This window comes from Belonocnema kinseyi, chromosome 8 (assembly GCF_010883055.1).
Source record: "Belonocnema kinseyi isolate 2016_QV_RU_SX_M_011 chromosome 8, B_treatae_v1, whole genome shotgun sequence".
Lineage (NCBI taxonomy): Eukaryota > Metazoa > Arthropoda > Insecta > Hymenoptera > Cynipidae > Belonocnema > Belonocnema kinseyi.
Genome location: NC_046664.1, coordinates 18,514,809 through 18,541,618, shown reverse-complemented (window position 1 = coordinate 18,541,618; position 26,810 = coordinate 18,514,809). Strand labels below are relative to the sequence as shown.

General features: G+C 24.0%; 1 protein-coding gene and 1 long non-coding RNA gene across 15 annotated transcripts in view; one reads left to right on the top strand and one right to left on the bottom strand.

Moving 5' to 3' along the window:
- The window catches only part of LOC117179163, a 171,185-nt gene extending 157,400 nt beyond the window's left edge, over positions 1-13,785 (bottom strand). Inside the window, exons 1-2 of one of the 2 annotated variants that reach the window (XR_004467877.1) lie at positions 13,722-13,785; positions 13,494-13,632 (exon numbers count right to left, since the gene is read on the bottom strand). This is a non-coding gene — a long non-coding RNA (uncharacterized LOC117179163). Of the gene's footprint in view, positions 1-13,493 lie in introns of both variants that reach the window. The other variant, XR_004467876.1, reaches the window with a different exon arrangement.
- Positions 1-26,810, top strand: part of LOC117179162 (ankyrin-3-like) — a 645,468-nt gene that overhangs the window by 325,228 nt on the left and 293,430 nt on the right. For 11 of the 13 annotated variants that reach the window (XR_004467875.1, XR_004467874.1, XR_004467873.1 and 8 more), the window contains 3 exons: positions 3,510-3,615; positions 13,517-13,594; positions 19,220-19,237. Coding sequence is in view for 10 of the 13 variants with exons in the window: in XM_033370872.1 (XP_033226763.1) it covers positions 3,510-3,615; positions 13,517-13,594; positions 19,220-19,237 (202 nt within the window). In the remaining 3 variants the exon portion in view is untranslated. The remainder of the gene's footprint in view (positions 1-3,509; positions 3,616-13,516; positions 13,595-19,219; positions 19,238-26,810) is intronic. The other 2 variants (XM_033370870.1, XM_033370871.1) reach the window with 2 other exon arrangements.

The following is a 26,810-nucleotide window of genomic DNA, read 5'->3' as shown; positions in this document are numbered from 1 at the left end:
ACTGAAAATCTAAAAATTCCATTTTTGGTTAAAAACAGATCTCTCTTGTTTTAAATTCAACTGTTTGGTTAAAAAAATTTATTTTTCAGTTAATAATTAAACTATTTCGTTAAAAATTCATGTATTGTTCAAAAATCATCTTTTTGGTATAAAATTAATCTTCATGTTTGAAAATTCACCTTTTTTCGTTGAAAATAAAACTATTTGGTTGGAAATTCAACTCTATTGTTAAAACATCATCTTTTTGGTTTATACTTTGTCTTTTGCAGTTGAAGATTTATAATAATAATGGAAAATTCATCAGTTTGGTTGAAAATTTCCTTTTCCTGTCGGAAAATTCATGATTTCAATTGAAAATTTAACTATTCCATTTTTTCTTGAAAATTAATCTTTTTTAATTCAAAATTTAACTATTGGGTGAAAAATTAATCTTTTTTAGTTAAAATTCAACTACAATTCGTTACTTCAAAGGCAAATCCAAGAAATGAATTGTTATGGTTTCAGTATTACTTAATTATTTATTTAATCGATGTTGCTTATAAATTTAAGAACATATTGTAATATAAATAGTGAGCGCTTCTCAAATTTAACATATTAATGGAATCCTTAATAACTAAAAAAAAACATAATTTATCATAAACTCGGGAAACTGTGTACGTATTCCGAGTTCATTGTTTAAAACGATTCAAAATATTTGTAAACTGATATTTTTTAGTTCAGAATTTAACTATTTGGTGGAAAATATGTCTTTAAGTTCAAAATTCAACTATTTTGAGGAAAATTGATTTTATTTTGCTTAAAAATCATCTTTTAAATAGAAAATTAATCTTCTTTAATGAAAATTATTCTTTTTCGTTGAAAATTCAAGTATTTCAATCATATATTCATAATTTTATTGGTAAATTTATCTTTTTGGGTGAAAATTTAACTAATCCAGTTTAATATTTTATAATTTTAGTTAATTCATCTATTTCAAGATTCATAATTATAGTTAAAAATAATGAAAAATCATCACTTTGATTACAAATTTAACTATTTTGTCAATTTTTTTTTGTTCTTGAAAATTAATTTTTTTTAACTGAAAATTGAGCAATTTTATTTATGGTTAATAACGGATCTTTTTCAGTTTTAAGTTCAACTATTTCGTTGAAAATTCATCTTTTTCGTAGAAAATAAAACTACTTGGTAGGAAATTATTAGTTAGTTAGTTATATTAGTTTAAAATTTATCTATTACATTTTGTTATTGAAAACTGATGTTTTTTAATTCAAAGTTTAACTATTTGGTGGAAAATTGGTCTTTTTTTAGTTCAAGATTCAACTATTTTGAGGAAAATTCATTTTATTTGGATTAAAACTCGTTTTTTATAGAAAATTAATCTTCTTTTTTGAAAATTTTAGTATTCCATTCAAATATTCATAATTTTATTTTATAATTTTATCTTCTCGGTTGAAAATTTAACTAATACAGTTCAATATTCCATAATTTTAGTATAAAATTCATCTTTTTCAATTTAGAGATTCATCATTATAGTTGAAAATAATACAAATTCATCACTTGCACTAAAAATTCAACTATTTCATGAAAGTTTTGTTGTTGTTGAAAATTAATTTTTTTTAACTGAAAATTTAACAATTCCATTTATGGTTAAAAACTGATCTTTCTGGTTTTAAATTCAACTATTTGGTTCACAATTTTTATTTTTTAATTATAAATTCAACTATATCTTTAGAAATTCATTATTTTCTGGGAAAATTCTTCATCCCCGATTAAAAGTTAAACTTTTTTCTAAAAAATGATCTTTCTAGCTTGAAAATTAAACTATTCGGTTGAAAATATGACTCTTTCTGATTAAAGTTGTGTCTTTTTTGTTAGAAAATTCTATTATTTCTTTAAAAACTCAACTATTTCGTTAAAAATTCATGTATTTTGTTGAAACATCGTTTTTTTTGGTGGAAAATTAATCTTCTTGTTTGAAAATTTATCTTTTTTTCTAATTGAAAATTTAACTATTCTATTTTGTTGTTGAAAAATGATATTTTCTAATTCAAAATCAATTTAACTATTTGGTGGAAAAATTGTTTTTTTTTTGTAGTTCAAGATTCAACTTTTTCGAGAAAAAATCATTTTATTTTGCTTAAAAATCGTTTTTTCAACAGAAAATTAATCTTCTTTTTTCAAAATTCATTTTCTTCAATGAAAATTCAAGTATTCCAATCATATATTCATAATTTTATCTTTGTGGTTAAAAAATTGAATAATACAGTTTAATATTCTATAATTTTAGTCGAAAATTCATCTTTCAGTTCTAAATTCATCTATTTCAAGATTCATAATTATGGTTAAAAATAATGAAAAATCATCACTTTGATTAAAAATTTAACTATTTCATAAAAATTTTGTTGTTGGAAATAAATTTTTTTTAACTGAATGTTTAAAAATTCCATTTATGATTAAAAACGGATCTTTGTCAGTTTTAAATTCAACTATTTGGTTAAAAAATTTTATTTTTCAGTTATAAATTCAACTATTTCGTTAGAAATTCATTATTTTCTGCAAAAATTCTTCATTCCCGATTGAAAGTTAAACTTTTTTCTAAAAAATGATCTTTCTACCTTGAAAATTAAACTATTCGGTTAAAAATATGACTCTTGCTGATTGAAGTCGTGTTTTTTGTTTGTTAGAAAATTCTATTATTTCTTTAAAAATTACACTATTTTGTTGAAGATTAAATTAATTTGTTTAAAATTTAAGTATTTTGGTTAGTTACCATATTAGGTTAAAAATGCAACTGTTTTGTTAAAATTTAATCTGTTTTTTTAAGGATTCATCTACTTTGTTGAAAATTCGTTTTATTTCATTTCATTCAACTTTTTTTTATGAGAATGAAAATAAAATTTTGGTTTGAAAAGTAAACTATCTCATTTTTTGTTGGTAATTTATCCTTTTTTTGTTAAAGAAATTTTTTAAAATTCATAATTAAAGTTAAAAATTCCTCTCTTCGATGGAAAATTAAACTACTTTATTGAAATTTTTTTATTGAGAATTAATTTTTCAACTAAAAATAGAACTATTTCGTTTTTCTTTAAAAATTTATATTTCTGATCAGAAGATTTGCTTGAATATACATCTTTTTCGGATGAAAATTCAGCTATCTGGCTAAAAATTCTACTAATTTGAAATATTTTGAATATATTATTTAAAAAAATGCAACTATTTAGTAGAAAATTCATCCTTGTTGGTTGAGAATTCAATAACTATTTATTATTTTTGGTTGAAGTTTAATCTTTTTATTGCTTAAAATTTCATTTCAGTAGTTTTAAAATTCAACTATTCGCTTAAAAATTCATTATTTTTACAATATTTATTATTTTATTAAAAATTCACATGTCCTAAATTAAATTAAATTAATTAAATGATTTATATGAATTTAATTAAATAATTAATTTAATTAATTAAATTAAAATATTGGAAGTGTTAATTAATTATCGAATTAAATTTATATTTAGCTCCAACAATCACAGAAATGATCACCAAAGAAAGTTACAATCGCACCAACGCCGCAAATCTGAAACCGGACAATATAGACATCAACAGGCATCCGGTTCACGTTGGGTATGTACTATAATTTTTAATTAAGTTACACGTTGAAATGCTCATAAAAAACAAATCTCGTTGTGAAACGATGAAAAGAGTGCAGTAGGTAGAAAAAGGTTTCGTGTGCGTTAGTCAATGTGATTTTTGTAAAACGAATTCCAATCGTCTTTGATCAGTACAATTATTTTGAAAAACCTCTCTTCTTGAAGATCCCTTAAAAGCAGTAGAAATCTTAAACGAAAGTGAATATTGAATTCAAAAAAAATTTCAGAAACTTTCCTTATTTCTGAAAAGTCAAACATGAAATCGTAAAAGCATTAGTCTATTGCATCGTGGCACTGTAATTGTGTGATTATTATATATTCACAAAAAAAAAACAATCTACGACTAAAACGAATTAATTTTTATTGTAAATATTTCTCTAGCTTGTATTAAAACAATAATTTTGTGTATTATAGTAAGATATGGTGTGTGGTGAAAGATTGCCTGCTGACATTTTAACACTTTATTTATTAATTATTAATTATTAATGATTAATTATTATTATAGACTTGATACGAGTATATTAACACCAAGTTGGTAAAAAATTGTGTAGACATTGGGTGACTTTTTTCCCAATTTAACCTTTTAGAGTAAAAAAAAATCACATGCGAAAAATCAGTACGTTTTTGAATCCAAAGTGGATAATGCAGCCTGCAGTGAATAATCATTATTTCAAAGCGCAAATACACGTAGAATATTTTATTTTAAATTTAATTTATTACAATTTTTAAGATAAATTAATTTTTTAAATAAATTATTGTTTTTAATTAATAATTATTCACTTTAGGCTGTATTATTCACTGTAGCAAGGTTCCCCCAGATAGAATATATTGCACACAAAGTTTACTGATTATATTTCCTCTACACATGATATTTTTTATGCATAATATGTCTTTAAGAAAATTAAATAGTATTATATTTTTCCATGAAAAATATTTTCTGCGCTAAATATTTGCTACAAAGAAATAATAATTTTCTGTGTTAAAATATGAACAAAATATTTTTCAGGAAAATATTATCTCCAATATTTTTTCAACATAAAATAAGTTCTATAAGAAATATTAAAAATAGTAAAGAAAATACTTAAACACAAAAGTTATGTATACAAATTTTCCGAAACGAAAAATATTTTACACAAATTATTCACTACGGGAATGAAATTAATGTCAACATCATATTAAATTCAATATGAAATAATTCAATTTTCTACCAAAAAATATCAATTCTTTACTAAAAGAGATGAATTTTCAACGAAAGAGTTAAGATTTTAAGCTATAAAGTCGAATTTTTCACAAATAAGGTAATTTTCAAACAAATTATCGAATTTGAATCAAGCAAAAAATAATAATTTTAGATGAAACATTTGTATTTATAAACAAATAGTTGAATTTTCAAGCTAAAGGATCATTTTTTCAGACAGATGAATTTTGAACAAAACAGTAGAATTTTCAAATAAAAAATGTGACTTTAATAAAATAATTAAATATTTTTTTAAATGGATGTATTTTTATCCAAAAAGCTGAATTTTAAAACTACTCAAATGAAATTTTAAGCAATGAACAAAATATTAAACTTCAACCAAAAATAATAAATAGTAATTGAATTCTCGACTTAAAAAGATGAATTTTCTACTAAATAGTTGAATTGTTTCAAATAATATATTCAAAATTAGTAGAATGTTTAGTTAAATAGTTGAATTTTCATCAGACAAAGATGTATTTTCAAGCAAATCTTCTAATCAAAAATATAAATGTTTGAATCGAAAATGAAATAGTTCAATAACATGAAACGAATTTTCAACAAAGTAGATCAATCTTCACACACAAAAAAAACACATTAATTTTAAACAAAATTATTTAATTTTCAAACAAATATTGTGATTTTTAAACAAACGATAGAATCTTCTAACAAAAAAGATTCAACTTTCATCAGAAAAAATCGTATTTTTTAATAAATAATAAATAAATAATTCAAAAAATAAATATTTAACAAAATAGTTGCATTTTCAAATTAAAAATACCAATTTTTGACAAAACAGTTGCATTTTTAAATAAAAAAGATAAATTTTCAACCAAAAATGGAATCGATAAGCTTTCAGTTAAAAAAATTAATTTTTGATTAAAAGAAAAATGAATTGTCAACACACCAGTTAAATTTGCAACCGAAGAGATGGGTTTTCAACTAAATTGATGAATCACCAGCAAAAAATAAATTTTTAAAGGAGTTAAAATTTCGATCAAGTTGTTGAATTTTTAATTTGAAAAAATGAACTTTCAACTGAAAATATAATAGTTGATATTTCAAATAAGAAAGATTTAATTTAAAAAATAAATAGATCTATACAAAAAGTCCAATCTTTAACAAAATAGTTATATATTTAACCAAATTTTGAATGTTTCAAACTACACAGATAAATTTTTAACCAATAAAAAAATATTAAACTTTAACAAAATAATTAAGTTTTTAACCAAATATTTTAATAAACATATAATTGAATACTGAACCTACATAGATCAATTTGCAACTAAACAGCTCAATTTTCTATCCAAAAGGACTAATTAAAAAAAAAACAGTTAAATTTTCGACCCAAAAAGATGATTTTTGAACCAAATAATTGGATTCTCACAAAATATTTGAATTTTCAACAGAATAGTTCAATTTTCAACCAAAGTTGTGAATTTTCGACTGGAATATTTTTATTTTACACCATAAAGATGAATTTTTCTATTAATATTATGAATCTTTGAGGCCAGGAGAGAATAAAAGTTTCAACAAAATTATGGAATTTGCAAGCCAAAAAGAGAAATTCTGCAGAAAACCGTTGAATTTGTAAGACAAAAATATAATTTTTTGTCCAAAAAGTTAATTTTTAACCAAATAGTTAAATTTTCAACTAAAAGCGATCAAATAAAAAAATATATTTGAATTTTTAAGCAGAGAGTTGAATCTTCAACTAATAAAATTATTTTCAACAAAAAAGATAATATCTGTAAAAGAAATTAATTTTCAACCTTAAAAAGTAGTTAATTATCAACAAAATAGTTACATTTTCAACCAAAATGATGAATCTTCTGCTAATAAAATACATTTTTATAAACAAAATACATGAATATTTAGTTAAAAATATAATAATTATATATTCAGTAAAAAAATAATATTAACACATTTTTTTACAAAATATTTAAATTTTAATTAAAAAAACATGAATTGCAACTGAAAAAATACTTGAATCTTTATCGAAAAATTGTAAATTAAAAAAAAATTGATGTAATAGTTTTGTGTACAATTTTTTGAGAATTTTTTCAAAACAATATAATTACTATTTAATGATGTATAAAATATTTTGTATAGCAAAAATATAATACTATTCAATTATGTGTCTGATATATTCTGTTAAGAGATAATTTCATTTAGAAGAAACACAATCACTATACTTTGTGAACAATATATTATATTTAAATTATTTTTGTTGACCAGAATTTTAATTAAATTTTTTGATGTTGAATATTAAATAGTGTCGATTACTGGTCTAATATTTACTCTGGGGAAATGAAAAAAAATCTGCCTCAGCCCGGATTTGAACCCGGAACGCCACTATAGACTTGAAGTGTTGATTAATTATTACACCGAGACCTTATAGTATCCTTTCTTCTTTCTCCTATATCACATAGTGACGCGGGATTCAATCTCTTTATCTTTTGAAACTTTTTTCGAATGAATACATCAGTATGAAGAATATTCATCGAATCATAATATAAAATTAAGCAAACGATATTTTTTTAAACGACTAAATTTAATGATAATTTATGCTTGACAAATAAAATCATTTGCCAAAATTGATATAGCGTAATTGGTTTACGCTTCGGATGTACAGCGGCGTACCGGGTTCAAACCCGGGCCGAGACCGATTTTTTTCATTTTTTCAAAGCAAATATTAGACCAGTAATCAACACTATTTAACATTTGACATAAAAAACTAATATATTTAAAAAATATATATTGTTTGTACAATTTATTTTTTATAAGAACAGTGTTTTCCCACTTTCACACTCACTGAATGCGTCTTGCGTAGAAAAATCAGCATGAATTTCAAACTTAAAAACCTCTTTCAAATTTTTCTTATATGCGAGCACACTTGCAAAGAAGAGAAGAACATGAAGAACGTAGAAATTAAAACTATGCATAATGTACACATCAATTCTACAATCTCCATATTTCAATTCTTTTCCTTTTTTTTTTTTTTGACTTGCCTGAAAAATTTTATTCAGACGAGTCCAAAAAAGGTTGAGATCATATCAGGGCTAATTAATGCACTAATTTATTAACTTGGAAGAAAATTTGTTTATGTTATATAAGAAAAGTATAATTTTGATCGAAAATTTATTTTCGTTGATGAACTAAAACTTTATTCTGATTCACGAAGGTAACGAATTTTCTTCCTTGCGACAGAATTTCTTTCCTAACGAAATTGACACTGAAAATTTTTTAAATTAATTTATGGAACTGGGTTTCTAATTCAGGGTGCCTGCCTGTAAAACCTGGAATTGTCTGGGCATTTGTATATACCTGGAAACCCCGGGAAAGGTCCGGGATTTATTTTTTATGTCAAGGAATTTTTTCGAGAGCGTGCTTAATTTTTTTAAATTGTGATGTAAAATTAAATAACAATGATTTTTAATTTTTTAAATTACCTCTATACATCTAAAATAAACTATTAAGTTGAAAATTTTTTTTCTTTTGTTTTGAAATTCCTTTTTTTTAAACAGAAAATTTCACTATTCTAGTTTTGATTAAAATTTTGTTGAAAATAACCCTTTCTGGTTTGAAATTTCAGTGAAAAATTTCACTAATTTTGTTATTTAAAAATGTAACTACTTTTTAAAATATAGTTTCTTTCTTATTGAAATTTATTTTTTTCAACTAAAAATTTAACTAATCCCGCTGAATATTTCATCTTTTTTAGTTGGAAATTAATTTAAAAATTTAATCAATTAATTCAATTTTTGATTGAAAAGTTATATTTTTGAGTTGAAAATTCATCTCTTTGGTAGAAAATTGAATTATTATTTTAAAACATTAATTTTTGTGACTAAAAATGTAACTGATCCCGTTGAATATTCCATCTTTTAGCACAAAATTCGGCTCTTTGGTTGAAAAATAATTTTTGTAATTGAATATTTACCTATTCGATTTTTGGTTAAAAAGACATATTTTTTTGTTGAAAATTTATAATGTTGATAAAAAATTCATCTATTTGATAGAAAATTTTATTCTTCTTTTGAAAATAAAGTTTTTAACGGAAAATTTAACTAATCTAGTAAAAAATTGAACTATTATGTTGAAAAATCCTTTTTTTTTTTGGTTGAAAAGATTTCATTTTTAGTTGAAAATTCATATTTTTGGTAAAAAATTAATTCTTTTTTTTATTAATTTTTTTGACTGAAAGTTTAACTATTCCAGTAAAAAAGTGTAACTATAATGTTAAAAAACCTTTTTTATGATAGAAATTAATTTTTTTAACTAAAAATGTTTATATTCTATTAAAAAAATTAACTGCTATCGTGTTAAATACTGCTTTTTTTGGTTATAAATTAATTTTTTCAACTAAAAATTTAATTAATAGAGTTAAATATTACAGCTTTTCAGTTGAAAATTAATCTCTTTGGATAAAAAATCAATTTTTGAACTAAGAAATTACCTATGCTGTGTTTGGTTATATTTTTTTGTTTAAAGTTCACCATTCGAGCTAAACATTCAACTTGTTGTTTGAAAATTGAATTATTTGTTTAAAAGTTAAACTCTTTTATTATAAATTAATATATTTGGTTAAATATTTATCATTTTAATTAGAAAATTCATCTCTTTGGTTTAAAATTCAACTATTCGAGTTTAAGATTCATAATTATAGTTGATAATTCATGTCTTTCAGTAAAAATTTTAATATTTTTTTGAAAATTCGTTTTTGTAATTATCCCATTTTTTGTGGAAAATTAGTTAAAATTAGTTCTTTTAAACTAAAAGTGTAACTATTCCATTTTTGTTCGAAAAATTGTCTTTTTGAGTTAATAATTCATCATTTTAGTCCAGTAGAAAATTTAAATATTTTGTTGAGAATTTTTTTTTCATCGGTTGAATATTAATTTTTTAAATTAAAACCTAACTATTTAGGTTAGAAATGTAACTATTATGTTGCAAATTCGTGTTCTTTGAGTTAAAAATTAACTTTTTAAAATTAAAATTTCACTTTTTTAGTTAAATAATTAGTATTTTAGTTGAAAATTCATCTGTTTAGTTAAAAATTAATGTTTTTAACTTAAAATTCACTATTAAATTTTTTGTTGAAAAGTTATACTTTTTAGTTGAAAATTCACCTTTTTGGTTTAAAATTCAACTATTTGAACAGAACATTCATAATTTTAGTTTAAAAATTATCAGTTTGAACTGAGAATGCAACTATTTCATTTTTTTACAGTTATTTTTTTTAAGTTAAAAATTCATCTATTTTTTTTTTAAATCCGTATTTTTTGTTAAAAATCAATATTTTTAGTTTAAAATTCAACTATTTAGTTAAGGCTATTTAATCAAACTTTTGATAAATTATTATTAAAGAAATGATTAATTATATTTCTTATATCTAGTATATTTATATTAACGCTCTTTAAATAAACATAATCATTTAATCCCTAGAAATTTATATGAATATAAATATCTCTACATTTTTCGATTTTCAGACATTCGGAGTCGATTGTTTTAAAAAATGCTAGAAAAAATGTTTAAATGCTGAAAGAATTAAAAAATTCGAAATTATCAGAGAATTTTTTTCCAGTAATTGAGTAGACACCCTGTAAATTAACCTTTTCTAAAAATATAATAATATATTCCAAAACCAAATAATCTTCCTAATAACTCTTTTACATTCCAGTTACGTAAGTCTGTGAAGAAAAAAAATAGAATTATTTATTTTTCTCACTGAATGCTACGATTCGCAATATTCACGATTTCTGGTATTAGAAAAAGTATAGCACATTATTAGAGTTTGAAGGAAATTATATAAATAATTTATTATATAATTATTAAATGTGATAAATAATTAGTGTGGAGTGTGAATGTTGATTGCGATTAAAGACATTTTTTTAAATTACTTTAAGTCAACGAAAAGGGCATTATGAACGGGTTTTAGAAATGCGTTCAAGAGTTTCTAAATATTCCAGGGAAAACATCCCTACAGTGGACAATACAATATAGAGTGGATAATGATTGATTGAAAACTCTATTCTATGTAAAATAATTTATTTAGTTTAACCATTAGTTATGGCACAATACGTGTTAATAAAAATAAATTTAAATTTAATTATTTAACGTGTATTTGGGCTGTGAATTAATTTTTATCCACTGTAGGAAGGATGCCCCTCAATTACTTGACTTTCGCGTACTGAAATTTCAAAATTAAAATGCGATACGAGTGCGCCACATTGAGCCTACTTTTTTATAATTCATTTTTATAAAGACATTATTATTTTAGACTCAGGGGAGTATTAACTAAAAATATCGGCGCGAAATAATTCATCTGAATGCGAAAAAATTCTTATTTTGTACTTTAAAAAGTAGCTCTTGAGAATTATTAGTAGGTTTTTTGCTTACGATTGTATCAAGTATCAGGACACTGAAAAAAATAATTTATATGATTTTATGAATTTAAATAATATTATTAGTTTTATAAAAGAACAATTATTATTTTTTTATGAAAAAAGCCTTAAACGTAAGAAAAAAAGTTATTTCTTTTTAAAATTTTTTGTAAAATGATTAAATTTAAGTAAATTATGTTTAAACAAATTTTCTTTAAAAAACGTTTTTCAGATTTCAGCCCTAGAAAAATTTACTTGCAAAATTGGAAATAGCATAGTTGTAGAACATTTTTTCTCCGCAAAAACAAATCAATATTTATTAAAACTCAACCATTTTTCAAAAATTATTAAAAACCGACCGTAAAAAAATATTTATTTTATGGTGAAAAACATTTTTAATACAGATGTTTTTTGTCAGTTTTAAACATTTTTTATAATAAATAAGGTTTTTTCTTTTATAAAAATGACTATTAATATTATATCAATTCTTAAAATGATATAAGACTTTTTGTATCCAGAGATCTGATTTTTTGTACAAAAACTACCTTAAATACAAAATCTCAAAAAACTTGAAAATTAAAATCCTAAAGTGTAAACAATTTATAGCGGAAGCCTTGAAAATATATGAATTTGTAATATTAAAGTAAAGATTAATTTCTGTAGCGCAGGGATCACAGTCTTTCCCCTATTCTCCTGTGTTTCCTCTTTGTCCCCTATTCTAAAAAAAAATATTATTATTTGTTAAAAAGTTTTTATTCGAAGTAAAAAAATTATGCTGGAGAATACAATATTTAATTTAAACGGGGAAATTCCGGATTTATATTTAAACAATTTTAGGAAAATGTAAATTAAAATTTCAAGTGTCAAAATTGGGACTCTTGCGTTTTAAATTTAAATAAATTGACAAATGTTCATTTGACCGATTAGAAACTAAAATATTTAGGGTTTAAATAAAACTTTAAAACTAAAATAATTTGTCGTGAAATTCTAATCGAGAAATTAATTTTCTTGAATTTACAATGTTTGAATTTTTAACAGTTGAAAATTTAATTTTTAATATTAGACATTTTAATTGTTTACACGGAAAATCTGCAGTCAATTGTTGAAAATTAAAAAATGTAGTAGAAGATTCAACTGTTGGGAATCGGAGAGAATTGAAAATTGAAAAAAATTGTATATTGAGTTTTCAACAGCTGAGTTTTGTTCAATTTACAACTGTTAAATTTTCATTCATTTTTATTTTCTTCAATTGTCAACAACAACACTTTCAACTGTTAAAAATTCAGTGCTTAATTTTCTTCAACTTCAATTTTCAACAGTTAATAATTTAATTTCCAATTCTCGTCAATTTTGAAAGTTTTAATTTTCCACTGCTGATAATTGAATTATCAAGTTTCTTCAATTTTCAACAGTAGAAAATTAAACTTTGTCTAATTGTTAACAGTTGAGTATTCAATTTTCCCTAATTCTTAATAATTAAATGTTTAGTTTTCTTCAATTAAAAACAATTCAATTTTTTAATGTTAAATGTTGAAGAAAAATCAAGATTAATGTTTCAATAATTGAATTTTTCTAATTTTCCACAATAGAATTTTCAATTGTTGAAATTTCATTTATTAAGTATCTGAAATTTTTAACAGTTGAAAATTAAATTTTGTTTAATTGTCAACATTTTAATATTTAATTTTAAATTTATTTTAATTCTTAACAATTGAATTTTATTCAATTTTTAACAATAAAATTTTCAGTTTAAGAAAATTCAATTATCAATTATCTTTAGTCTTTAACAGCTAATAATTTAATTTTCAATAGTTGGATTTTCATTTTTCTTGAATTTAAAACAATTCGATTTCCTATTTTTCAAAATTAAAGAAAATTGCACGTTTAGTTTTCAACAGTTCAAGTTATAATTTAACATTATTTAAATCTACACATTTTTTATTTTTGCACTGTGATCCCTGATAGCTCAGGGTCTATATTTGCTATTCTTAGTATTTTATAAATATTTACCACTCTTTAATTTAAAGAAAGTGTTTTTCTCTTGTTTTTTTTTTGCAATTGCATCACTTTATTTTCTCTCTCACGAACGATTTTATCTCACAATAATTGAGAGTAGCGCACCACACAGCGTTTGATTTGTAATGTTAAGGAATAACACATAAATATTATTTTGAACTGCACGAAAAAAGAAAGCATGAGCACGGTTTAGAGCTATTTTTCGATACTCACACGCAGTTTTGTTCTGAGATTAGCGCGTCACTAGTGTCCTTAAATACATCGCTGGCTGCCCTCGGTTTCGTCACAAAAGGACAAGGAATGTGGAGGGACAGGTACACTATACCCTTTTATTATATTTTTTAAATAGATGCTGTAAATATTGTTATTTATCAGTAAATATCGTTTTTCAAGTATCAAAAAACCTCTTTTTTCTTTTTTTTTTCAACAATTTGGACTTACACTTCATTTTTAATTTATCATTTATGATCAGGGAGTGGATTAGAGTAACTTTTAAGTGAGCTGCCTAGCGCAGCTCGGCTCTCACATGCTGAGAATCGTCGGCGGCTGAGAGGTGGGCGTACCCGGCGTGCGCGCGCATGCTTGTCTCTCGTCTAACAGAAGTTCTCCGCCTTTGAGATCCGAGCTGCGCTCGGCAGCTACTTTTACAGTGGCTCTAATTCGCTCCCTATTTATGTTTTACAATATAAAGTTTATAATTTGCTACTAAAATATCATCATCATGGGATTAACGAGAAAGAATAACTAATTGGCTATAAAATAATCACGCTGCTTAGCAGTTTCTAAATTAACCAGTAGTATCCGCATTCTTTGTAATATAGTATCAAAATTTTTTCCCGTAATTATAGGTAGCATTTATTGTAATTTAGCATAAAAAATATTTTTAATATAGAATCCTGGAGTAGTGTATTTTAGTATTTTAAAGTAGATTCGATATATCAAAGCGCCATTGTATCATATTTTAGTTATGATTTTGTAACTACGCTTCCGATTGTACAATTTTCAAAGTTTTGAGTATTACAGGTTTAAATTTAGTTTAAATTTTTCCAAATTTTTATATTTATAGACCAGATCCTTTTCAAGAGTCGATTGAAAAATAAAATTCCCGAAAATGTAAAATACTCGAAACATAAAATATTCGAAATAGACCTAGCTTCTACAGAGCTATTTAAGTCACTGTTAGTCACTTTTTGAAATATAAGTATCACTTTAGTCAGTTTTTCCATAAATTAACAAAGTTAACACAAGAATTTCTGAATTTTATTGAATTTGTTTGAATTCTAGTCTATTGAATTCAATTAATCTTTGTTAGATTTGCAATTTTTTTCGCCCTGAAGACTTTTAAATTCACCTTGCATTTTTATTTACTTCATCGAGTTCTTCTCATTTCCTTTTAATTTTTCTTAATTTATTCGGATTTTATTTAATTCATTTTTATTTTATTTTTTCGATTTACTTAAATTCGGTTGAATATCCCCTGAATTTTGTACACTGTTATTTTACTTGATACGATGAAACTTTTTGGATTTAACAATTTTTTAAAAATTATGATTGATCAAATTCTTAATTATTTCAGCAAAGTCTCATGAATTCTATTGAATTCTTTTAAATTGACTCATATTTTACTAAAATCAGTTGAATACTTTTCATTTTTGCAACTCATTTAAATTTATTTGGAATTCAACCTGAATTTTTATTAATTTATTCTGTATTATTTAAATAAATGTGTATTCTTTCTAATTTTTTTGACCTCTTTGTAATTCTGTTGGATTCATTTGAAATCTTCGAAATTCTACTGAAATAAGTTAATGCGCGTTTTTTTAATTCGCCTGAAGGTCTTTAAAACTCTTTTTTAATTCTCAGGTATTTTACTAAATTCTTTTAAATTTCCTTGAATTCTTCTAAATTCAGTCTAATTCTACTCAAATCAGTGTTATCTTTTTACTTTATTCCAACTCATTTAAATTTGTGTGGAATTCACAATGGTTTCTTATTGAATTATTCTGTATTCTTTAAAAAAAAATACATTTTTTGTAATTCTTTTGAGCTCTTTGCAATTCTGTTGACTTATTCGCAATACTTTTGAATTCAATTAAATCTTTTTAAATTCTAATCAATTCAATAAATTTAAAATATATTTTTTAATTCGCTCTAAAGTTTTTTAAACTTACCTTGAATTCATAAACATTTTATTGAAATTTTAAACATTAGTTAAATATTTTTGACTATTTTTAAAAACACTTTTGAATTCAATTAGAATTAATTCGCCGTTTTTATTAGTTTATGCTGTATTCTTAAAAAAAGTGTGAAATTTTTTTCTTAATTCGCCTTTAAGTCTTTTAAGGTCACATTAAATTTGCAGGCATTTCATTACATTCTTTTACATTTTTTATCCTGAATTCCTATTAATTTATCCGAAATTCTTTCTTAAAAATTTGAATTCTTTGTTATTCTCTTGACATAAGTTTTTTTTTAGTATATTTGAATTCTTCTAAATTCTACTCAATTAAATAGATTAATCTTTTTTAATTCCTTCTAAATTCTTATAATCTCTCCTTGAATTCTGAGTCATTTTATAAAGTACTCAGTGGAATATTTTGGCTTCTATAATTTATTTGAATTTATTTAGAAAATCACTTGAATTTTGTATAAATTTCATCAAATTCTTTTAATTTTACTTAAATTCCTCTAAATTCACTTGCGCTTTACTTAATTATTTTTTGCTATCTTTAAATTTATTCTGATTTCATTAAAACTCATCTAGAATTCTTACTATCTTATTTTTTTATGTTAAAAGAACATTAGTTATTAGACCATTAGAGATAGTTTTAGTCACTTTTTGGATTGGAAACAAATCACTTTTGGTATATCCGAAACTAAAAAATTATGAAATTATTGCAATAATGATATTAAAATTAAGAATTAAAATACAATACTTTTTGGATGACTTTTTTTATTTTATTATTTATTTGATAATAAAACAATTTCTTAATTGTTTATATTCGGTAATTTTATAATCCAAAAATTTTACTGTGTCGGCAATTTGCTAGTATTCTATTTCGAATATTTTCTTTTTCAATAATTTATTAGTGTGGGAATTTTATTTTTTGGAATACCACTGTTTTAATTCAAGCGTCTATTAAAAATAAAAACACGAATTTTTTTTAAAACTTCTGTAGTTTTTTACTTCAATCAGATTTTAAAAGTTTTCTTTGCGTATTCTACCGCCATTTTCAAAATATGGCGAAAATATCTTCTTTATAAAAATCTCATGTTTTTAAATATTGGATAAAATAAAAAAATTATTTTTTTTTTATAAAATAAACTTTTCGTCTTTCAAAAATTTTAGCTGGGAAAATAAAGTCAAATTGGATCCAAAACCCCGCTTAATTATTTTGTCTTTTTTTTTTATTTAATGCAGACCAAACCAATTTTTTGGCATAAAATTCGTAGAATGTCTTCTTCAGAAAAGTACCATATTTAATTAAAAATTGTCAAAAAATAAAAAGTAGAGTTTGCATAAAATAATGTTTTTATATTTTTATAAAAATCAATACCTTTTTGTTAATTTTAAACCCTTCCAAAATTACTCGACTGATTTAAAGAAAGTGTAAAGGCCAACCGTATCTGTAAAGAAAAGATTAATTTCTTAATTAATTAATTAATTAATTAATTTCTTAACTTTTCATAAACTTCTTTTTCTCTCAAATCGGAAAAATGCGTGTCGTTAAATTAAAATTTTTTTTTTTATTATGAGATACTTTTTAGGAAGAATTTTTTTAATTCCTTATTTTTAGCTAAGTTAATACAGTTTTGAAAAAAAATTGAAAATTGTACCAAAATTATCGTTATTACCACCATTTACAAGCGATAAGGTAAAATAGTATTTCACCTGGTACCTGTAATGTATGCCTGAAATTTCTGTTACCACTAGGTTGTTATGTGATTTTAATATACATCATATATTTATTTATGTACTACATATATATGTATATAATTATATAGTACACTGTATATTTATATTCTACTCGTATTTCGTAACACAGGCTAAGAAGGACATGCGGGGTAAAACGGAACATGTGGGGTAAATCGGGACATGTGGGGTAAAGCGGGGCATGTGGGGTAAAACTGGACACCTGACTTTGATTTTAAAAAAAAGTAATAGTCAGTCCTGTAACCCATTTTCCGACCAGATTATTAAATATAATTCGCGAAATTCAAGATTTCGTGTGTTCCACTTTACCTGTTTTTTGTCCCACTTAGCCCCGTTTTAGCGCAGTATACACCAGTGTTTCGCCTTATTTGCACAGTATGAATGGAGTGTCGCATCAGATGTTTCTACTATAATACATAATAATTGTTGGTATACCTAATACCTATTACCTATTTTGTGCATCGGCAAGAAGGCTTCTTTATAAAAAAAAAATATTAGTACTTGGTTGGGCATAGCGTAAAATATAAATTTCAGAGAATAAAATGCCCTGGAATCCTATTCGTTTTCTTTTTATCTAAAACACAATTGTCCAAAATTTGGTCCCGATAAAAAGAAATTCTGAGGAATTCTGCCAATGTTCCCTAATAGGGTGGGTCAGAAAAAATTCTGGTATTTGAAATCGCTCGAAACAAATTTTTTTTTTAATGTTTTGTTTGCTAAGTTTCTAAATTTTCTTGAGTTTATATTTTTATATTTCTCGAGGGTAAGAAAGTTTTTACAATTTTTGGAGCTATTTTTTTAACCGGGAATCGGAATGGGAATTACAGAAAATTTTTCCAAATTTGGAAATCGACTTTAGATGGCATTTTTTCTAGTTTATTTCTATGCTAAAGAAGCATACACATGGTGAAAAAAATCTTAAGCCACAAGTTATGAAGATAATTACTTGATTTACTTCAAAATTATTATTGGTTACATTTAAACCTTTTTTTTAAATCTCTATAAAATACATATTTTTGTTGCATTAATTGTTACTAAAAAACCCATATTGAGAAAAATTTTAAAAAGGGATGAAGAAAAATCTTATTTGTTTTAAATTAGTGAGAATTTTTAATTTTACCTATTGCTGGACTCCGTCAAGAAATTTTGCAAAAATCAACGTGAAAAAAATCAAATTTTTTTTTCATTCCTTGGTGGGAAATTCGTTTGCAAAAAAGGACGAAAAACTAGAACAATTTTTACAAGAAAATATAAGTAAATACAATAAATTGCGACCGAAATCAAAGAAAATTAAAAAATTTGTCTATTATTTAGACACATTTTTTACTTTTATGTATTTGTTTGGTACATGGTTGTATTTTGTTATATTTTATTGTAGTTTAAATATTTTACAATAAAATATAAAAAAATGTACCAGTTTTGTATCCAAAAAGTTTTTTTTCGCCCTAGGATGATAAAATATATTTGCCATACAAAAAAGTACAAAATTCCTCCAAATAATTAAAAATAAGTATAATTTAATTTAATTTTTGTTGGATTGAAAAAAAAATTGTTTGATTAAAACAAAAATATTGTCTAATATTGCGTAACAAAGAAAAACTGCCCAATTCGGGTGGTTAAAATCCTAAAGTGATTATTTATATTTTTTATGGAGTTCACTATTAAATCAAATAAGAAATTTCCACTAATTTTGAAAAATATCACAAACTTGGTTGCTTTTTCTGATTTTTTTTTTCGTTTTGAAAAGGCAGTATTCTTTAAAAAAATTTATTTTATTGGTACCAAACTGTACACAGTTGCTTTTTGGGTGAAAAAGAAAAGAATAGGATTCCTTTGTACTTTACAGTACGTCCTAATAGTGATCTTCTTCTAAAAAAAATCTAGGAAGTAGAAGTAGTTTTCATCTTCCATCATCTTTCACAATCACGTTTACTGAAGAATGAATAATAACGCGTTTTTATTTTGTTTCCGATTCTTTCTGTTTTTTTATTTGCGCTACTCGCAGAATTCCACAGTGGAAAAAGTAAGTGAACTCTTCATTAAGTCTCTGCCAATATTTCTGTTTTGCTATCAAGTTTACGTCGCATTCACTATTTTTGCTGCACTTCATCTTGTAGTTGCTGTAGATTAGGATGGCAAAAAAAAACTCAAAATGATCAGATTCATTGGTAATAACACGAAAAATTTTCTAACAAAGTAGATGAAATTTTTAAAAATATTTCTCACCATTGGGCCAGTCGATTGGAAAATTTCAGTTTCTAATTATTAAAGTTGTGTTTGGAAATCAAATTTTCAACTTTTTTCGGGTCAAAGTTTATGGAACTGAATAACTTTAGACGGAAAAAAGTAATTTTGTCAATTTAAACTATAAAACACGAATATATTTTTAATATTAAAAGGAACATTTGTTTATTTTTCACGGATCCTGTGCAAACGGGTGCTTAGGAATCTTGTGTAAAAATAGCTTATGTTTCGGGAGCGGATTAGAGCCACTGTGGAGATAGCAGACGAACGCAGCTCGGCTCTCACATGCGCGCACAGTGGTGTGAAAAAATTTATGTGGACAAATTGATATTCAGAAGCGATTTCTCAACCTATTTGAACCTTCCTTTTTTAATTAAAGTTGATTAGTTTTCACATAAACCTGTCTTCGCCAATTTTAAACAAAGTTTTTGTTGCTTAATAAAAAAATCTTTTTAAATAATTTTTTGATTAGCAGTACAGGTTTGCAACAAATACTTGGATTCAATCTGAAATACTTAGAATAAATAAACAAACTATTCAAAAAAGTTGTGTAATAGCGTAGAAATGATTTAAAAATTGATTGAATTTGCTATAAACAAATAAGTGAATGAAAATAGATTTATGGGAATTGTCAGTGAGTCCAATTGATTCGCACTATATTTGAACAATTTATGGTCCAAACAATTTTTTAATTGTATATATAAAAGATAATAAATAACTTGTTATTTTATAAACAATGATACGCAACAATTATGATGAAATAATTCAAGTTTCTTCTACTACAGCAGCTAAAAATTATCACATTTAATCATAAACTAACAATCTTGTATTTTTTAAATAAGTTGAATAAACAAACACACTATCTGGACATTTTTACAGGTAAAAACTGGGGGTTTTTCAACGTAATGAAGTGTAAATAACTGCTTTTTACAACTTTAGGAAGCTCAAATAACAAGCAACTATTTTCATTGTTTACAACAATTGTTTTTACCTCTATTTTTTACACATAAAAATAGCCAGGCAGTGTACTTGTTAAATAATTGTTTATAAAATAACAAATTATTTATTACCTTTCATGAATTCAATTAAAAATTATTTTTCTCTACAAATTGTTCAAATTTAGTACGAATCAATTGGCGTATTTCTGTGAATCCCCATGAATCCATTATCACCAACTTACTTATTCATAACAAATTTAATAAATTTTTAAACAAGTGCAACACTGTCAACTGAATGTTCTGGATAATTGCTCAATTGATTCCAGGTTTCTTATATTGAATTCACGTATTTCTAAAAAACCGGTACACTTTTAAAAATTTTTTTTTCATTTTTGTTACGGAACAAAAAAATGCCTTTTTTTAAACCAGCAAGGGCAGATATATGCAGAATTTTATTAGGTTTTATTTTTAAAAAAGGACTTTCAAATCGGTTGAGAAATCGCTTTCGACTATTAAGTTGACCACGTAAATTTTTCTTGGCCCACTGTGTGACGGTTCTCCGCATGTGAGAGCCGAGCTGCGCTCGTCATCTAACATCACAATTGCTCATGTTTCTGTATCGACAAAAAAGCTAAAAAAATTTGTTTGAAAATAAAAAATATGCAGGTGTTTCCTTAGTTTATTAAAGAGAGCATAAGAAAAAACTAATAACATTTTTTTGCTACTTTAGGTTGGGGAAACCTCTGTACAGTGGACAATTATTAATTAAAAATACTAATATATGTAAAATAATTTATTTTATTTTATTAATAGTTAAGACATTTTACATGTTCGTAAATTAAAATCAAAATTAATTATGTGTCTTATACTTGCCCTTGAATTAATCATTATTTGCGATAGGGGGGCTTGTATTATTTTTCGTAAAACTTCGAAATATTATATTTCGACGAAAAATTTCTTTTGTCTCCTTGGTGAGAATTAAAAAAAAATTTTATTTGTTTTGAATTTCACAAAAAAAAACTTTTTAATACTATTACCAATGAATCTAATTTTCAGTTTTTTTCTGGATCAGCCTACTGTAGATCCATGGTAGTGAATACATATTTTAGAAATCGAGTATCCATGTAATTGGCACTTGGCGAAACAGCTTTTCATCACCTCAGTGTAAATAATTTATTTAGATGAAAAATATTAAATATTTTATATATTGTATATTTTATTTTATATTATATATATTGTATATTTTTATTTGTAGATTTTATATTCTATAGCATTGATGGTTGTGTAAAAAATGTGTGAGGGTTAAATCATTTTTCAAATTTCAATTATGTTTGCGATTTTAATTGCTACTAATTTCAATGAAACTGAATAAAATTGATAATTTTTATAACATTTTTATTTAAACTGTTTCTATTTTAATATTTCATAATAAGCAGCTGTTTATAAAATTCTACATTGTAAATTTTTTAATGATGGTCTCTAGTTATCTCAAATTAAAAAATAAGCAGTGTTAAAACTCGTATCTAAAAAAAGTGAAATTTTTAAATACATATTTTGAAATAAAATTATTGAATCTTTTTAAGGATTTTGAAAGTTTTTAAGATAATAATTTTTTTTTCTGAATTTTATAGGGAAAATTTAAGTTCATTTTATATTTGAAAAATTAATCTTAAGAAAATATTTTGAAACATTCAAAATGATTTCCCAAAATTGAGGAAAAAATGGTAAAAGATTTTGAGAGCAAAAGATTGAAGCAAAAATGTTCAATTTTGTAAGATTACTAAGTTTTGGAAAAAAAACAAGTCAGTTTAAGAGATATTTAAAAGTTTTGAAAAAATAAAACAATAATTTTAAACATAAAAAGCTTTAAACAAATTTAAAACCACATGTAGTTTTTTGAACGTTTCGAATCAAAAACATAAAAGCTTTTTAGGCACTTTGAAAGGTTTCAAGATAATAACAAAATCTTCACATTTTTAGAGAAATTAAAATAATTTTTTATCTTAGGAAAGTTTTGTTAAGCGAATATTTAAAAATATTTCCAAACATTTGAAAAGATTTTCAAAATTGTAAAAAAATGAATGCGGAAGATTTTAAGACAATTTCGTTAAATTTTACGAAAAATTCCAATGATTTAAAAAGATATATAGAAGTTTTTAAAAAATTTCAAAAAAATTTTTAATTTGGAAGGATTTAAAAAAATCTAAACTAAAATGTATATTTTTTAAATTGTAGAAGTTGAAAGGTTTCAAGATAAATAAAAATTAAAGAAAATACCTAAAAATATATTTTGAAACATTGACACATTTTCGAAAATTTATAAAATATTTTAAAATGTTTTTTAACCGTCAAAGATTCCTAAATATATTTTAAACGGTCTTCAATTTGGCCTTAAACTTGGTTCAAATCCTGTCAAATAAAATTAACGTTTGGAAAGTTTTTAGTTATTTTATGACGTATTTGATTACTTTAAAAAACGTTTTAATTTTTCTCGAGAAACCTAGCAAAAGCTTACTTATATAACCTTAAAGAAAATCAATCTGGAATCTTATTTAATAAATAACCGTTAGACATTAGAACTTTTCATAACAAATTATTTTTCCCATAAAATTATAATTTGCCTAAAATTCTTGTTCTTTCACGAGGAAAAAATTTTGTTAAATTGAAAAGTAGTTTTGGTTTGATAATTCATTTCTTTTGGTAAGAAATTCAATTTTTTAATTAAAATTGGAACTGTTCCGTTCAAAACTCAAATAATTTTGGTTGAGGATTCCACTATTTTCTTAAAAATTAGGTTTTTTTTATCAAATAAGTATTTTTTAATTGAAGGATTAATTATTACTTTTTTCAATGAAAATTCATCTTTTTTGGTTGAACATTAACATTTCTTTTAAAAATTCACTTTTTTGGGTTGAAAATTCAACAGTCTTGTAAAAAATTGGTCCGTTTTCGAGAATATGTAATATTTTGGTTTACAAATACAATTTTTTGAAAATTAATCTTTCTTGGTTGAGGACGCAACTATTTAGTTGACTTTTTAAATTAATTAAACTGTTTTTGATTTATATTAAAAATTTTTTTAGATTGAAAATATCAACATGTACATTTTTCGCAACTATTTGTTTAAAGATAAACTTTTTAATTGAAATTTTTACTTGACGTATCTGAAAAATATTTGGGGTTAAAATTGATTATATAATCATATTTATTAGAGTTTAATGTTTTTGGTTTCTCTTTAGGTAAAAATTACAATTTTTATTTAATTCTAATGTTGCAAATGTCATTTTTTCTTCAAAAATTCTCTAAAAAATCTCTTTGGTGCGTTTTTAATTAAAATATTAATTTAAGGTAAACATTGTTTATAAATAGATAACATTTTTTTAATTCCCACATAAAATCTTTTGAATAAAAATGGGCCAAAAAAATGTGTAAAAAGTTATTCACGGATTAAAATGAGCCCTAGTCAAATAGGATTAAGCAAGAATAGCAATTTTTATCTAAAGAGAAAGCAAAAAATATAATTTGAAATAATTATTTTAAAATAAATAATTTTCAACTTAAATATTTTTTTTAAAGTTCGCCTTCAGTTATTTTCCAAAATTAGTTACAATTGCTAATGTGAATATTTTCCTCAATTTTACAAACCGTTTTTACCAAGGTTTATTTTTGAGCTTGAGATAGCTAGCGAATATCCTTATTTGAGACAATAAGGAAATATTAAAAATTGGCTAATGTTAAAATGTCATTTAATTTTAAAAGTTTTTTTTTCATCTCAAAAATTTCGTAGACAAATTTGAATGTTGGTTTGTTAAAAGGGAGTTTAAAGATTTATTCTGCATTTAAATTTATTAGTTTTAATCCAGAACTATCCGTAAATCTTAAGTATCGTATGTATTCACTGAATTGCAAAGTATTTTATAATGTTTTTTATAAATTATTTTAGTTAACCACCCCACGATTTAAGTTTGCTTCATACTTTATTCAGCTTTACATTACAACGTGCCATCTGATCATTCACGTCATTATTAGAATAAGCATTTTATTCATCAAATCGATTTTAAATCTCGGTCAACTGGGATTTCTAGTAACGAAAAATCATTATATACTTTAATCCAAAGATATAAGTAGTATAGCTAAACAAGGACAGCTCCACTTACCGACCGCCGATAATACCAAATGTCGGCAACTTAGCAAGTAACAGAATGTTAAACTTAGTATTGAACAGAACCTTGCTTGGCCGGTAAATTGAGCCAATCTGGTATAGCTATACTACTGATGTAATGTATTAATTGATTTAAGTAAATCGAGAACAATATGATTAAGGTCTACATCTCGTTTAATAATACAACTCATTTATACTATTTATAATTTTATGCTGCTATATATTTTTCATACTACTTATTTGATAATACTACTATTAGGGTGCCTTATAGAAAATTAAGTTTTCGAACTTTTTAAACACGAGGGTAAAATTTCATTTCTTGTTATAAAAAAATTAATCCCATAGATCTAATTCATTTCAAGTCGGGCAGGTTGTGTTCCATAAAGTTTAACCACGTATTTCCCATAAGAAAGAAGTCTTTTTTGTAAATTTTATTCAAAATTGTCAGTATTAGGTGTCTCGACTTGACCCTCAAAATTTCTATTTACAATTAACCATAGAATACGAATCAAAAATTATTTTTTGAATTTCACCCCCAGAAGCTTGTCTTCAGGGTCCCAAAAAGCCCCATAAGTGAAAATTTGAGTTTTGCTAGATTTTGGCGCTAATTATTATTTTTTGCAGTTTATTTTAGTGCAAATTGTTTCTAATAGATAAAATAGTATTTAATACTGATAATTAGTTGTTTGAATTCATTTTTTTAACAATTTATTATTGTTTATAGCAATTTTCTCATAGAATTGAGCTAGAACTTCCCGGTTTGAACTCAATTTGAACTTCATTTAAAGTGAGGTAATAATTATTTGAAGTTAACAAAAATATTATTTAAACAATTCAGTATCATTTTTAATAACATTCTCTTAGAATGATGCGAGAAAGTTGCAGTTTTTTTTCTCGAATTTTAACAAAAAATTCTTCAAGTTAATTACATAATTTTCTAGGCAAAAAAATAGTCCTGTTCTCTAAGTTTTTTTATATATAGAAAAAAATATAGGATTATTTTTTCATGAAAAGAAATGAAATTTGATTCGCGTCTTTTAAAAAATCAAAAATTTGTTTTTCTTTTGTGCACCCTAACTAATTTTGTAATACCACTCATTATAAACTAATTTTTATAAATTAGTGCTGTCATTGCTCCTTGCTTCTTTACATAAATGTGCAATCGTGTTTTAATCATTATTGATTTTCAAGAAGTTTACCTTATTCTATGTGCTACTAAAATGGCGTTGGGTAGCTTACGCAGCAGAAAATTCTAGAATAAAAAATCTAGAATATGTTTTAAAAAATGTCGCTGATTTAAGTATCAAATCCCCTTTCCTAATTATATGTAAGGACATTGTATCTGGGATTTTCCAACTGATCCATTATAACAATACATTTGGAAAATTCCTGAATAACAAAATTTCCGAACAAATTACAATATTGCTGAATTTTTAAATTTTCGAATAATAATATTCCCGATAGACAATTACCTAATTTAAATCATTAAAAAAATTATTTCTTAATAAGTATTATTTATTTATTAAAAATATATTGATGAAATATTTTGATCAAAGAAAATTTTTTTAAATTTAATTTTTAATAACTATTCTTTGAATATCTTATTATTGTATTCCTAATAAATAAATCGTATTTTTTAAAGGAAACCGAGATGTCTGTTTATTATTGTTGCTTTTACTTTAATTTTTTCATCGTAAGTTTGACAAAATGATGAAAAATTGAATTTAAACAATTTATTACTGGTAAATTTGATCTGAAACATAATTTCATGAATGTAATACAACGTATAAAATTTTTTAATTTCAAATAAATATAATTTATATTTTAAAACAAATTTGAGTGAAAATTGTAATGTCTAGATTTTTTCTAATTAATTTGTTGTTGTTATATTAAACTTAAGAATAGCCTTTTTTTAAATGGCCCCATTTTTTAATTTTAGGCATTAAAATGTCTGTGGCATAATGGACTACCATAATCAGTTGGAAAATTCCATATGTAACGTTCCTGCATTTAAAGTTGGTTCAGTCCCACAGTGATAGAGTTTTAAAAGCTAAATAACTCTTCAGATCATTATGGAATAATAAAAATTATGAAATATTTTTATTGTTACCATTGAAGATAAAAAAAGGGTTTCGTAGCCTATTGAGACGTTAATTAAATCGTTGAAACCTCCCCCATTCCTATTATACCTACATTCCCCTACTTCCCCTACACCCCTTCCTCTCATTTCCCTTATTGCTCATACTACCCCT